The sequence below is a fragment of the Pangasianodon hypophthalmus genome, chromosome 19 (genome assembly GCF_027358585.1).
Source record: "Pangasianodon hypophthalmus isolate fPanHyp1 chromosome 19, fPanHyp1.pri, whole genome shotgun sequence".
In the NCBI taxonomy this organism is placed as follows: Eukaryota; Metazoa; Chordata; class Actinopteri; order Siluriformes; family Pangasiidae; genus Pangasianodon; species Pangasianodon hypophthalmus.
The window spans coordinates 3948323-3964443 of record NC_069728.1 but is presented as its reverse complement, the minus strand read 5'-3'; the positions used below and the strand labels follow the sequence as shown (position 1 = coordinate 3964443).

Here is a 16121-nt window from a genome sequence, read left to right as displayed (position 1 = left end):
CAGGTGTGCCCTATTAGACTGACTGTTTAAACAATTAATAGCTTTGAATTTCTACTAACTATTTGTTGTTAAAAAGGATAAACCAACATTTTGAAGCAGAGAAAAGAGGGAAAAATCAATCATAGCCATTGCACAAGCATTAGGCATAGCCAGTAAAACAATTTGGAATGTCCTGGAAAAGAAAGAAACCACTGGCTTACTAACAACCAGACATGTAAAAGGTCGGCCAAGGAAACAACAGAAGTTGATGACAGAAACATTGTAAGAGCTGTGAAGAAAAACCCAAAAACGATAGTCAGTGACATCACCAACAACCTCCACATGGCAGGGGTGAAGGCATCACAACGCACCGTTCGAAAAATACAGAGGCCATATCACAAGATGCAAACCAGTCATCAGCAGTAAGAATGAGAAGGCCAGACTGGAATTCACAAAGAAATACAGAGATGAGCCACAAAAGCTCTGGAACCAAGATTAACCTCTACTAAAGTGATGGAAAGGTCAAAGTGTGGAGAAGAAAGGATCTGCTCATGATCAAAAACATACGAGCTCATCGGTCAAGCACGGTGGAGGTAGTGTCATGGCTTGGGCTTGCATGGCTGCTTCTGGAAAGAGCTCACTAATCTTAAGTCTAAGAAGTCTTAAGTCTACAGAAACAATCTGTCTTCCAATTTACAGAGAAATGCATCCAATCTAACTGGGAGGAACTTCATCATGCAGCAAGACAATGACCCAAAACACACAGCTAACACAACAAATGAGTTCATCAGGTTAAAAGTGGAAGGTTTTAGACTCGCCAAGTTAATCACCAGACCTTAACCCAACTGAGCAGCATTTCACCTCCTGAAGAGGAGACTGAAGGGAAAAACCCCCCAAAACAGACAACTAAAAGAAGCTGCCAGTACAGGTCTGGAAAAGCATCAGAAAAGAAGAACGCAACAGTTTGGTGATGTCAGTGGGCCGCCAGCTTGATGCAGTTATTGCAAGCAAGGGATACGCAACTAAATATTAATTGTTATTTACTTTAAGCCTATCTGTTCCTATACTTTTGTTCACTTAGAAATTGGGTGGTCTGCTACAAAAGGTGTCATGGTCTAAGGTGTTTAATACACCTAGATGGACACGCACATGCACACACATGCACACACATGCACACACATGCACACACATGCACACACATGCAGCACATTCTATTTAAAAAAAACAAGAAGAAAAAAAGCTGTACACTTACCTGCCTGATGTAAAGGGAGGAGAAGGAACTTCAGGAGGGAGTGGAAAACCTAAGTGCACACACACACACACACACACACACACACACACACACACAGAGTCATGCAAATCACTGTAGGTCACAACAGTGTATAATACCATAAAAAGAGAAATAAAAGCTTACCAGGTGGTGGGACACTCATAGACGGTCCTGTGACAAGAGCACAAACACAGAGTCACACACCCAGTCTCTGTTATTCTCTTCCTAAACCTCACATTAACGCACTCTACACACACAATTACACGTAGAAAACAGAGAAATAAAAGCTGTATAGACTCATCACTTCTCAGATCATGACGCGCTTTGTCTTTAACTTGATCAATGCATTTTTTTCTAAGGAATAGGCTTGTTAGAGAAGGACAGTTAAACCATGAAATGGGGCAGACAGACTAGGACAGTGAGTATGTGTTTGTGTGTGTGTGTGTGTGTGTGTGTGTGTATCCAACCGACCGTGACCTCTTCCAGGTTTAAACATTTATTCCAATTCCAGTGGGTTCAGCAGATCACCCAGTTTGTAACCTTTACTGACCTGATATGGTCCTAAACACCAAATGGGCCCTTACAAAGTCAACTCCTAATTCACACACACACACACACACACACACACACACACACAAACACACACACATCTGGGCAGCATGGGTCCTTGTTTTTCTGCACAGCCCCCTGATGAGAGTCAAGCTCAGAAAGAAAGTTTTCAACATGACCATGCAACATAGAGGGGGAAAAAAAACACTGAAAGAAAAATATGTCTGAGAAAGAAAGAGTCACATTGCTGTCCTGCTGTCCTTCACCCAGAGTGAAATAAATAACCAGGCTTCAAACACACACACACACACACACAAAACCTTCATCATTTCTTTCTGAAATACAATCCATCTCTTTTAGAAATCTGAATGCAGGTGTTCCACCAAGCATCAACTTGAAAAATGAGTGAAAATGTGCACATGCCTCACAAAAATTAACATCATAATCTGCAAATCATATTACAATCATTCCTACAATGTCCTTAAGCTTTTTTTTTTTTTTTTTTTTTTTAACTTAAGTAGATACACAAACTGTCAAAACAACAAGCAACATTCAGGTTGAGTTTGCGTCTGCGTGTAATTGTGTGTACCCAAGTGTGAGTGTGTGTGTGTGTGTGTAAAACCAGGATGTGATGGGTTGTATGCGGTGACATTTTTGGCAGCATATAAGAAAGCTAATGGACTAGGTTGATTGTGATTGCATGTCTGTCTTTCTTTTTCCTATTTCCCTTTCACCTCGCTCCACCTTTTATCCTTTCCCTCTTTTCTTGTCATCATTAAGAGTGACTGAAATGTTGGCCCGTTTATAAACCTGAGTACTTGCAGACGGAGTCTAAAAAGATTAAGAGCTAAAGGAGCTAGTGAGTGAGAAATCTTATACGAGGCAAAAAGGTTAACCTCATGCGATGGTTAAAGGTTATGTCTCTGACAAATAGCAGCTGTATAACAAAAACGTTTTATATAACCCTTTCAGAAAAGTGCTGAAAAAGTTGAAACCAATAAATAACTGTTATGGATTGCGACGTATCCAAACGTTCCTTAGTTAGTACAGTACATATAGCACCATTACGTAAGTACAGAAATCAAAACCGATTCGACAAACACTGGCAGAAAAGCTATAGATATTGTGAAAAGTAATATATAACTGGTGTAACTCAGTCAGGTTTTTAGTTCTTCTTGCTCAGACATGCTTTTTCAGTTCAGTCCAGAAGTTTTCTATGGGATTCTGGTCAAAGTTTTGTGATGTTCACTCCATTATTTTCACTTCATTGTCTTTAAGCCATTTTGTTACAACTTTGGAGGTGTGCTTTGGATCACTGTTCTGCTTGTGACCAAGTTTTCTGCCTGATGTCTTGAGGTGTTGCTTCAATATTTCTAGACAGTCCTCCTTCCTCATGATTTTTATCTATTTTCTGATGTGCACCAGATCTTTTTCCAGCAAAACACCACACAACATGATGCTGCCACCCCCATGCTTCACAGCTGGGATGGTGTTCTTCAGAGTAAAAGCCTCACCCTTTTTCCTCCATACATAGCACTGATCATTATGGCCAAATAGTTACATTTTTCTTTCTTTTGACCAGCAACACTCCTCCAAAAGGCTGGTAATTAACTGCAAACTTTGGTCTGGCTTTTTTTTAATTTGTGCCTCTTTCCTGAACATTGCAATGTCTGAGTGGTGCCAAAAGTTTTATATTTATATACAACTGTTGGTAACTTCAGATGTTTGGAAATTTCTCCTAAGGAGGAACCAGATTTTTTTTTTCTCTGAAGTCTTGGCTGGGTTGCTTGGATTTTCCCATGATATCAAAGGCAAAAAGGCATGGTCTTTAAAGGTAGGCCATTTTACAGGCACAGGCGCTCCCATTAATTTCTAATTATGACAATTGTCCAATCAGAAGCTTCATTACATCAATTTCTGGAGTCTTCCAGACTGTTTAAAGAGACAGTCAACTGATTGTATGTAAACTTTTGACCCACTGGAATTCTCATACAGTGAAATAAAGCTGGAATAAATCGGTCTCTAATCAATTGTTGTAAGAGTTTGGAAAACTGAGACTGAATATCTTTAGTCTTGGTCTATATAAAAGTTTGTTCTCAAATTGTATGGTGAAATTTCAGAATGGTTTCCTGCTCTACAAGTTCTGCACATACTCATTATCAACTGATTAGTTTAATTACACATGTTAGACCATAGGAAAAATCATCAAACTGTTCTGTGCTCTCTTTAGTCCCAGCACCTGTGGCTTACGTTTTACACAGAATTAAACAAAAAGGAACAGATTTGCGTGGTAGACGTATTCAACCTTGTTATTGTGTAATTGTGATAACTTGTTGCAGCACGCTTAAAACAGTGAATATTAACTGGTTTGAAAACATAACTCTGAAATTCTATTGGCTGAAATTCAACTGTCAGAATATTTTGTAATCAAATTTAACTAAACAGATGTATTGTGTAGGGATACATCAATACCTTTTTTTTCAGACCGAGTACATGACTGCAATACTGAAACGGGTAACCTACTTGGTATTAAGCAAGGGGCATCAAGGAACTTTTTATTTAGCTCTCTTTATGTTGGTTGCTGCTGTGTGCTGCCAGCAACGAGCTCCTCGTGCTGAGTTTTATGTTTACGATATTATGGCATTTAAACAGCATAGAGAGTGTGAGGGCGGCTGACTTGCACAGTATAAGTGAGCATGGTCATTTAAAATTAATGAAAGGACTGTATACGGTGGCGAGCGACGGAAAAGGCAACACACTTGTCTCAAGTGCTCTCTCTCTGCCTCACACACACACACACACGTCCGACAGTTTCTCTGTATGCTCACTTCACTACTCCACACTCGCAAATACCTTTGTATGCGCGCAATTCACGGCACCTTGCACTCATTTGTATTGACCACGTTCGGATCGGCCGTCCTTGCACTCACTATTGAAGATACTGTTAAAAGACTTTAAGACTTTAACTATCAGGTTAGTTGAATTGCAGAAAGATGTTCCTCCTCTTGATATTTTCACAGAATACAGTCTGCTTTGGTTTGATCGCCATCATTAATCGTGAAACGTCCAGATTGCTGTCATTTTGTTCCGTCTGTTCATTAGCATGGCAACGTACACTAGTCTTACGTCAGATACTGTATTATCCTGTGGCACTGATGTTGGTATAGGTGTACAAGTAAATGAGTGTGGTATTAGAGCGAAACCTTATACATGCTTTGCTATAAATGCATGCCTAGTACCAATACTCATCTCTAAATCAAGTTCGAACTGAATGCAAGGAAATCTTTCAGATCTAAGCCTCTTGAAACATTCACATTTACATTCTATTTTAATACTGAAAGAACCTCAGTAGGCTGACTGCATACGACATTGCTGTCTACAGATTGAGAACCAATAAAAAAGTGCCATCATGAGGCTGAATATCAGCCCTGCTCTCCTGTTTTTAAAGTTCAGCCTCATAAGGCTTAAAAGTCTGCGACATCCTTAGATTTAATTCACTGACCACATCATTCCAGCACCATCTTGGCCCGAGATCCTTCTCAGAGAAAGGTGTTGTCACTGCTGTGCTACAGTTGCAATGGCTCTGATTTAATCATGGATTTTTGAGAACAGCACTGAATGAATAATCGGACATCTTTGGCAAGATTTCTGATGAAAACCAGCAGGCTCCATCCTCTTTAAGAAGTTAATGGAAAAAAAATGAAACTTTTAAGTGTAAACCTTGAACCATGTTCCACTCCTCTGCAAGTTGACAGCCTTGCGAGACTGAATCACTGCAACTCCTCTCAGATAATTTACCACATTATCTAGGTACTGATGTTGCATTTATATCAATAATTTCACATTTTTGTTACTAAGCATTTCCTTTCTAACTTTTTAAGCATTGACAAAATGGTTAGTGGAAGCAGTCTATCATTAGAATTGTGGTCATGGCTTTTGCTTGTGAACAAAATTCAGCATGTGTTTAGGATCACTCTTGTATCACTTCCACACCTTTCCTCCTATTCCTTTCTTTCCCAGCTGCAGATATTTCCACTAAACCCGATCTCACTCTCTCTCTCTCTCCAACTCTCTTTCTCTCTAGCTGGGTCATTCAGCACATTTTCACACAGTTCTGCTGGCGTGGCACTTTCTCCTGCAACACACTGCTATTTTTAGCCCAACATTGCACATCCACTTCACAAAAGGAAACGCGGGACAGGCCGGCACATGTGTGTGAGTGCGAGTTTCAGTTCTGGGGTTACGTGGAGGGGTTTGATTTAAAGACAGAGGAAGGTTACATCTCCAGTCAATCTTAAAAGGCTGCACTTCAAAAGCAGGGTTTGGCACGGATGTTTGATATTTTGGTAGCATTAGGAGGATGGAGAGGGCATTCTGAGGGGCGGATAGGGGCGAGACTGGCTGTGCGGGTCGGAAGGGGGCTGCAGGATTTGGCTGGGCATGATATTCAACAAGGCTTTGAAGATGAAGGGCCAGGAGCACCCAGCTGTGGACTTCCTGGCTAGCCTATGAGGAAGACTATGAGAAGGATGCGTAGAAGCTACACCTCAAACCTGCAGGCAGTTACGCACACGTGTCCGAATGATCTATAAGCTGGCAATTGCGCAGAGACATATGTGAACACTCACTGCATAAACACACACTCTCGCATTCACATATGCACAACGAAGGCCAACTCTATTTCCTGCTTGACCTGCACAAAAATATTGTTAACATGGTTAACCATTATCTCAGTGACAGACTTGAAAATATTAGTAACACAGAAGCCTGCAAAACGGAGCACTACAATAAACCACAATAACTATACAACTATTTATTTGTATTAGTGTTATCTTCATACATCTCACTACTTTTATTCATTCATTTATCGTCAGTGTGAGTTTTATCCAGGTCAGGGAAGCTGTAGATACAGAGCCAATCCCGGGAACACTGAGCATGAGGTGGAAGTACACACAGTCCATCTCCAGGCACCATTCACACACATATTCACACACCCAGTCACACCTAGCGGCAATGTAGAGTCGCCAATCCACCATCGTGCATGGTTGGGAGATGGGAGGAAACCGTATCTACTATATCCACAATATTTTACTTTTCCCGTACCTCTAGTTATTTCACTCACCTTTTATGCTTGTATCACTGTGTAAACTGTGATGTGACAATAAATGTCAATAAAAAAAAGTCTAATTTTTACATTGTTCCAGCGAGAGATTCCAGATAAGATTTTGTGGGTATTCGGATACACTGTGGCATTGACCTACTCAAAAAATAAATTAGAATTTGGTCAAATTAATACAGACTAGTGACACATCATGGATACATCCATGTGCTTTAGTATACTGTAAGGCATATCACAATAGCAGTGAATAGCAATCTAATCACAACATGCTATTTTTGTCTTTCATTAGTTCTTTCATATTTAATTTGTTCTCTCTGTATTTCTTCATCTCTCTCCATCACAGATGCAGATGTTTGTTTCACTAAAACACAAAGGCCTTCATTTATGAAGCTGGATATGAACGGATCCATTGGTAAATCATTTGTAAGAAAGTTTAAACAGGACATTTGGTATTCATGAAAATTCCGTAAGTTGGAAAAACGTTCGTATCCTACTCGTGCTCCTGTGTGTAAATTTACGCATAAGAAGACTAACTAATTTAAACCTCAACTTCATCAACTTCAAATCTTTTAATTTGCATGAATTATTGCACTTTTATATTTACGTTTACAGTATTTAGCAGACGCCCTTATCCACAGCAACTTATAGAAGACAAAAACACATCTTCACGCTAGTTCACTAGGTCAGGGACTACCAGCACGATCGAGAACATTTTATCAAACCCAGTGGATTTATATTGTTGGCATTAATTAAGGAATATGAAAAATAAAAAGGGAGCCAACACAAACCCATAAATTAAGGGAAAAAAACTAATCGTTCAATTATGACAAAAGAAATGGCACCGTATAAACGGAGGATGAACAGGTCTGTCTGTGCATAGCCGTAAGCCGTAAACAAATGCTTCAGATGATGGAAGATTAAGGTCAAGCTTACGAGGGAAAATGACGTATTTTTACTGACATAGAAGTGAGTCAAAATAACATCCACTTCTGCCTTTCTGCCTTTTCTTTCACCTTTTAGTAGTTATTTTGTGTTTCCACTTTACCTTTTATGGAGTTTTGTGGGTGTCACTAAATGCAAATGTCTTTTATAAATCCAGCAGTAACTTTTAGTTGGGTTTGGCTTACGCAAACATTCACACATGACTTTATTAAAAGCTTGATAAATGAGACCAAATGTTAGCAAATCCATCAAGCAATTTTCATTGGACTAACTGAGATATTTGCTGACTGGCTTGCCCTTTGACCCCAGACCAATAGAAAGAGCAAGAGCTGCAGGTGACAATTGAAAGTGGCCATATGGGCACATTAACCATGACACTTGACCTTTTAGACAACACCAATATAGATTATTGGAAAATCTTTGAAGCATAAATCAAAATGAACAGAACCTAATTACACGAGCATGCCATATCATCCTGACAGTTCACAGTGCTTGCGTTGACCTTGGTCAACATTCATAACATAAATGCACAGACACACACATGTGCACACAAAATCTAAAATAGAGTACAGTACTTAGACATGCAGCAACGCTTGGTTGCCTTAGAGCACTGACGTAAGAGCTAAATGGATGCATTACTCTCAAGAGAGATGAAAGAACTGTGGTGTGTAACAATGCTGTGACGTCGCTGTAAAGCAAAAAAAAAAAAAAAAAAATAGAGTGTGTGCCTAAGTGTGTATGTGAGTGGAGGGGCACTAACATAGCTCTCCATAAGGACCAACTGTCCCTAGGATCATAAGAATGTGTGGTGATTTTCATATTTTAGGGACATTCAGCTGGCCCCATTAAAAAGAGTGTTTTTTTTAATGTTGCACTTATTTAAAACACTAAACTTTATTTGAATGTCACAAATCAGAAGCAAAAGGTAGCTCCTCGCAAACGTTTCTGCGTGTGTGTGTGTTTCTTACGTGGTGGATGTTGTATAAAAGGAGGAGTGGTGCTGATGGAGAGAAGAGGAAAAGGTGGAGGAGGAATGATGGGGGCAAAGAAAGGAGGCAGCTTAGAGGATGGCGGCTCAGCATCCACGGGCCGTTCGGAGGAGGACTGCACCTGCAACACACACATACAAACACACACACACACACACACACACACAAAAGCAAGGGTTATGTAACAAACTGTAGACACAGTCCATTCATTATACACAAATGTGTTTCACTCCATCATCTTGCTTTCTCTCTCCCTCTCTCTCTCTCCCACACACACACACACACACACACACACACACATACACACACACGCACCTGCATGTTGCTTCCATCTGTGCTGTGATGCCTTCGCCCTTCCACACGAATGATGGTCTCTGTTTGCCCTCCGATTACATCGATGGAGCTTTTCAACTTCCTGCATTCACACACAGGCAGACACACACATATATACACACACACACACACACACACGCACTTAACTCACAAGCTTGTGTGAAACACAGTGAGAGATGACTAGAGACGGATGCAACCCGTGTGTCAGTGTGTCAATAAAAAATAAATAAACAAAAAGTCTACTTGATAATAAAGACTCAACAGTCTAAATAACCATTACTCACAATTAGTTAATATGCAAACCCCTCATACTCAACATTCAATCTTTTTGAGCAGTAAATAAAACACACTCAGTATCTCTATGATAAACATCACATGCTCATTTCTACAAGCATGCACAAGGTACTTGAAAATGTGTACAATACGTCTCACACACACTGACCTCAACAGTGACAACAGTGATAACATCACATTAAAATGTCACTCACAATTACATATAACCCAGAAACACAGAAACCTGACCTAGTGCTTAGTGCTAACAGTGCCCCGTTCCTTTACGGCCTGTCCTAAAAATCAGTTCAGGGGCGCTGATGTTAAACGGCTGGTTAAATCTGGACGGGCATGGCTCCATCACCTTTGCTAGGACCACTGTAGTTACGTAGTAAAGACAGAAAGCCGATAACGAGTCTGAGAAGTCAATGAGAGACTAAGACATACCTGGAGGGGCAATCTGATTTAGAGACGAGCTCATCATGACTACCCTAGACACACAGACAGAAATAAGGCTTACGTTAACATCCCGTAATGTTACAGACTTTAATTGAGGTTAATTACTCTCAACTGGGAAAAGGTCAATGCAGCATACCATGTTTTTGTCAGACGAGCCTAAGGTCATGAACTCTAGGCTCATGCGCAGTCTTCTCTGTTTGTCACAATACGCCTTCCAGGTGTCCTCGTTGAAGCCATAGTTAAAATAGTCTGACAGGTCCGCACCTGATTGCATGTGCACACACACACACACACACACACACACTCTTACAAAGCCTCTCATAAAACTCTGACCAAAACAAACACAGTTTGGTCACAGATGAAAGGTACACATTTTTCCACTTACCCCAAATGCATTAGTTCAGCCAAAACATGTTTGATGGCTGAAGTTTGCTTCATTAGTTTTGCTTTATTAGCCTGGAGCTACAAGGCTAATGTAGATAACAAGTAGACAAAGCTTTAGCCTTGTACATACTGCATGCACACTGGAAACTGGAGCAATTCAGAAATAAGCTAGTTTTTGGCCATTCATGCCTCAATTTAATTGCTTGGCTAATAGCATTTGTACAGTTTCATAAAACTAGCAAGTCTGTACTGAAATTAAATACAAATAACTGAAACTACAGTATATTAGAATCCAAATTACCTCCTAACAATTCCTTACTAGTGACAGTAAATTGTATGCCAAGGAAAGTCAGTATTTTTTCAAGATGGCTGCTGCTACTGTTTGATATAGCCATAATCCACACAAGCAAGTCTATTTCAGATTATTTTAACAACTGTACACAGTTTGAGGCAATCGTCATGATTTAGGCATGCAGTTTGCACAATGATATACCAGTAAATATAAGTTCCTCTTATTTAATAGCAATAGACCTCAAAAATGACTTGGCTGAATTGGCGCAAGGGTAAGGCTTTTGGGGGAAAAAATATAATATAATATATAATATAATATATGTATACACACAGAAAGATCAGCCATAACATTAAAACCATGTTCCTAATATTGTGTAGGTCCCCCTTGTGCCGCCAAAACAGCTCTGATCCTTCGAGGCATGGACTCCACAAGCCCTCTGAAGGTGTGCTGTGGTAACTGGACCAAGACGTTAGCAGCAGATCCTTTAAGTCCTGTAAGTTGTGAGGTGGGGCCTCCATGGATCAGACTTGTATGTCCAGGACATCATACAACGATCAGATTGAGATCTGGGGAATTTCAAGGCCAAGTCAACACCTTTAAGTCTTTGTCATGTTCCTCAAACCATTCCTGAACAATTTTTGCAGTGTGGCAGGGCGCATTATCCTGCTGAAAGAGGCCACTGCCATTAGGGAATACCATTCCCATGAAGGAGTGTACTTGGTCTGCAACAATGTTTAGGTAGGTGGTATGTGTTAAAGTAACATCCACATGAATGCCAGGACCCAAGGTTTCCCAGCAGAACATTGCCCAGAGCATCACACTGCCTCTGCCAGCTTGCCTTCTTCTGATCGCACATCCTGGTGCCATCTCTTCCTCAGGTAAGTGACGCACACGCACCCACCCATCCAAATGATGTAAAGGAAAACGTGATTCATCAGACCAGGCCACCTTCTTCCATTCCTCCATGGTCCAGTTCTGAGGCTCACGTTCCAATTGTAGACGCTTTCAGGGGTGGACGGGGGTCAGCATGGGAACTCTGACCGGTCTGCAGCTACGCAGCCCCATATGCAGCAAGCTGCGATGCACTGTGTGTTCTGACGCCTTTCTATCATAGCCAGCATTAACTTTTTCAGCAATTTGTGCTACAGTAGCTCTTCTTTGGGATCAGACCAGATGGGCCAGCCTTCACATCATTGAGCCTTGGGCGCCCATGACCCTGTCACTGGTTCACCGGTTGTCCTTCCTTGGACCACTTTGGGTAGGTACTAACCACTGCATACCGGGAACACCCCACAAGACCTGCTGTTTTGGAGATGCTCTGACCCAGTCATCTAACCATCACAATTTGGCTCTTGTCAAAGTCGCTCAGATCCTTACGCTTGCCCATTTTTCCTGCTTCCAACACATCAGTTTTCGAGAACTGACTGTTCACTTGCTGCCTAATATATTCCACCCCTTGACAGGTGGAACTGTAATGAGATAGTCAATGTTATTCACCTCACCTGTCAGTGGTTTTAATGTTATGGCTGATCAGTATATGTAAAGTTGTTACTGTAGACAGCTGGACTAGTCTATTTCAAGTATATAATCAAATGAATAAAAAAAATTCAAAATATATTTCACAAATCTGACAATATTACCTAGCTCACATTTATATGGATGTCTGTAAACTCTGTTTTTCCATTCTCATTGGAATGAGGAGTTCTCAGCAACTCATTTTCTTTCCCTTTTCTCCTGTCACACTTATAAGTCATACCGTTAAATTGAAAGGAAAGTGTTTTCTTCCTATCCTACTTGAACATACAGACCTGGTTTTCTCCAAGGCTTCTCCTCCAACTCCTCATCCACCTCCAGTGCTGGAGTGCCAATGATGCTGTCCACTGCAACCAGAGCCACTCCTCTGACCTTCGCACCTGAGGAATATTAGGAAACACATAAATGCTCAAATGGCGAAACATTTTTGGTCACTTATTGGTCATCTTGATCAAGTGTAAAATAAGAGTTGCTGTAGCTAAATGTAGATAAAATAATGTAAATATCAAACAAAATACTACAAAGAAATTATAGCTATAAGCTATATCACTTTCTGGCCCCGCCCTTTAGCAATGGAGGAAGACCAGAAGCCATTTGGACCATCAAAGCTTGTTCCCAAGGAGATATACTGAATCTGATGGCAATATGTCAAGGCTTGCTGAGATATTGCTTCACTTCCTGTTTTCAGTAGGCCTCCCAAGTTACAAATTAACCTGAAGCTTGTTTGTTAACATCAGGTCATGTTGCTAAAATTATGCACCAACTTTGGTGTCAATAGATAAAAGTGTTGCAGAGAAATGGTCATCAAATTTGTTTGTGCATTATGGATGAACCATGCTGCATAACAAAAATCCAGGACTGCTGTGACCCAAATTTTCTGATGATTGGACAAAATTTGTATGAGACAAAATTTGAAAAAAATTTAAAAATTTGAGAAAAAAAAATCAAAATGGCAGAAAATCCAAGATGATGGAAATCAACATCATGGTAATTGTTGAACTTGGCATCATCCAAAGAATGGAGCAAAGAGGAATAATTTTTTTTGCCATAGATGCTATAGATTCTCATGTAGAAGAAGAAGAAGAGGAAGAAGAAGAAGAAGAAGAAAGAAAACATACAATTACAATAGAGTGTTTACGCTCCTTTGGTGCTTGGCCCCTAATTATAGCTGTTCCCCCATATGTAGTTTATTTTTTAAAGATAAAGAGTTGGGAGGTTAAAGGTCAGCAGGCTATTACCTGTCACAGTGGTTATGCCTGAGGTCTTGAGATTGACAGGAGTGCTACTGCAAAATGGAAACACACAGAACACTAAAGTTACTTAACTAACACAGCATCGCTGGTGTACTGACACCAGAACATCAGGACTCGGTTCCAGAAATCAGCATTTCCAAAAAGCCTGAGATTCGCCTAAATCCAGAGTTTTTGGTTTCAGATAGAAGCATTAGGCGTAATCCTCTGAAACTTAAGCCTGAACCTGCCTGCAGAGAATCCGAGCATATTTCATCAGTGTCAAAACCAACATGCACTCTTATAGATATGGTGATTTCATTTCTATGGATTTATTTATTTATTTATTCTTTTATTTATTTATTCTGAATGTGCTATAGGTGAAATAGGTGAAATTAGACTAAAATTTTATGTATAGATGATGAAATATTATTAATAAAACAAAAAAGCTTTACAAGCATTCAAATATTTGTTAAACGTAATTATTTTCATTACTATTACATTTAAAGATGTAGACAAATGTCACGTTATGTCATGTTATGTGTTTTCTACTGGCAAAATTTTTTTTCTTTTTTTTTTTTTATATTTTTTTTATTTAAAAAAGGCTAAGTGTTCGCAAAAAAAAGGGACAAACTACTCCTTCCACTGCTGTAAAAAGTGATACATGTGATTGATTACATTTTCAGAACTCGACTGATGAGAGCTTGGGGTTAACTAATTTTAATCTGCTATTTTTTTTTGGTCGTTTTTTTGAACTGACAAATCCTCATGCCTGTGTGGGATTTATCTAATTCAATTTGACTCAATCTGAGAGTTTAGGCTTTTGCTAGTTCTCTTCTTGTCCAGAACAATAGAAGACAGAGAAACTCCGAAACTTCAGAGGAACCCTGAAATTAGACGCTCTTTTTACACATGCCAATTTAAAATAGTTAATCATGAACCAGTAACGTTTGATTGCTGTAATTAAAGGTAAAGTCAGCAATTTTGGTGGGAGTTAGCTCAAGTGACTTTGAAACTCAAATTTCAAACAAATAAAGTCATAGCCGGTTCCCAAACACGTGCACACATGCTAGAACTCCTCAATGCTAGTGCAAGACGGGAGGCGAGAAGTGACCCGGGATGCCACCAGACCCTCTTTCACGTACGCACTTTCACCTTTAGATTTTCCCTGAAATAGCAATATACAAGAGGAAGATGTAGTCCAATTACCAAGTGTGAACAAAGCAATGATCTTAATGGTAAAAAAGAGCCACTCATATTCCAAATTTTGTGAAAAAGGATACTTTCTTTGAGCTGCATGTGAGGATAACTCGATGTCAAAATGTCCTCACTTAAAGATTACTGACCTCACCTAAATGTTCTTTTGTAGTTGTATTTTTATCTCAGTCTTCTATTTTTTTTGTAACTTGGTACAAAATGATGGCTCCCCCCTTTAAATCTTCACAAAAATAAAATTTAAATTAAAAAAAATATATTTTTAAGAACGTTTGTTTTTCCAGATAACGTGAGATGGCAGAGACACAGGACACAGTGCAGGGCATGAGTATCTTGCTTAACCTCAGAGAGTGATTACTCACGTGCTCTGGATCCTGTCGGTTTTGATGTTGCCAATGGTAATGCGCAAGTTGTCATCACTGTCCGAGTCGCTATCAACATCCTTCATGATGGGAGAAAGGAAGTGTTTACTATTTTGGTGATATACAAAACCAGTGATTAAGGAAAAATAGCTACCTGATTATCCACTCCATTAGCGCCTTCCACATCTCCAACCAAAGCACTGAAATTAAGAAAGTTAGACAAATTAAAAAAACATTAGCAAATATGAGAAATGGAGGCAGAACTTAGTAGATCTTTCCCTGCTCTAAGGCACCTAATTCAAGTAATCAGCCATTTATCACACCTTTCAAGCCCTGAGGTGAATGGCACAGTAGGAAAAAAAAAATTGCCAATCTGTGCAGTACTGCAGCCCTCCAGGACTGCAACACTGGTGCAAAAAAAAAAAGAGAGAGAGAGAGAGAGAAGAAAAAAAAAAAAAAAAAGAGTGCTTGCTAAAACAGGAGTCTGGGTCACGTGACCAAGGAAGACCAAGAAAGACTCAAACTCAGAGCTTTAGCAGGGTTCTGAATATTATATGAAGATACAACGCTGTTTTTAGCACCTCGCGGCGTTTTCAACAAAGTTGTGAAGTGTGTTTGGATGGCCAGTGCACAACCTGTACATGTTATTAAGCAACGGATGGTCTGAACAGATCCCTGAGTGGCTTGCAGGATCAGTTTACAAGCCAGGCTTCAGAATCAGAGCAGCAGATCATATGTGATAGGGAATGAGAAGTGAAATCTGCATCTTTGGACATGAACTCTAACAAACGTGTGCGCTCAGAAATGCTGCGTCAAGCTCCACATGCCTTTTGCTGCAGCTGGAGGTGAGCGCTTGAGCTCTCATATATGTGTACGCAAGCCAATGAATTTAATGAGCAGTCAAAAAGTCATTTCTCCCTCAGCTTCACACCCACTCGAAGTGCTTTTCGTGATATGTCATTACCGAGCACTGAGCTCACCGGGTATTAAATGTACATGCTTCATTAGTGTAGCATAACTCCACCTAATGAGAAATAAATGTGATGACCCATTTCATTCCGGCTCAGGTCCTTACACACACTCCCTCACAAACAATGCATCTCTATTTATTACACATTGCTCCAGCGAGGGAAAACGAGCTGGAAATAAACAGCGCTTATATTGCCGGAGGCAAAACTGGGATGCAAGACGTGTGA

The 16121-nt window shown here is 40.0% G+C and overlaps 1 protein-coding gene across 3 annotated transcripts in view; it reads right to left on the bottom strand.

Moving 5' to 3' along the window:
* Positions 1-16121, bottom strand: part of fip1l1a (FIP1 like 1a (S. cerevisiae)) — a 30142-nt gene that overhangs the window by 13125 nt on the left and 896 nt on the right. For all 3 annotated transcript variants that reach the window (XM_026946856.3, XM_053242190.1, XM_053242191.1), the window contains exons 3-12: positions 15080-15125; positions 14926-15005; positions 13358-13404; positions 12395-12499; positions 10047-10174; positions 9899-9942; positions 9164-9263; positions 8828-8969; positions 1394-1420; positions 1232-1280 (exon numbers count right to left, since the gene is read on the bottom strand). In XM_026946856.3, coding sequence (XP_026802657.3) covers positions 1232-1280; positions 1394-1420; positions 8828-8969; positions 9164-9263; positions 9899-9942; positions 10047-10174; positions 12395-12499; positions 13358-13404; positions 14926-15005; positions 15080-15125 — 768 coding nt within the window. The remainder of the gene's footprint in view (positions 1-1231; positions 1281-1393; positions 1421-8827; positions 8970-9163; positions 9264-9898; positions 9943-10046; positions 10175-12394; positions 12500-13357; positions 13405-14925; positions 15006-15079; positions 15126-16121) is intronic.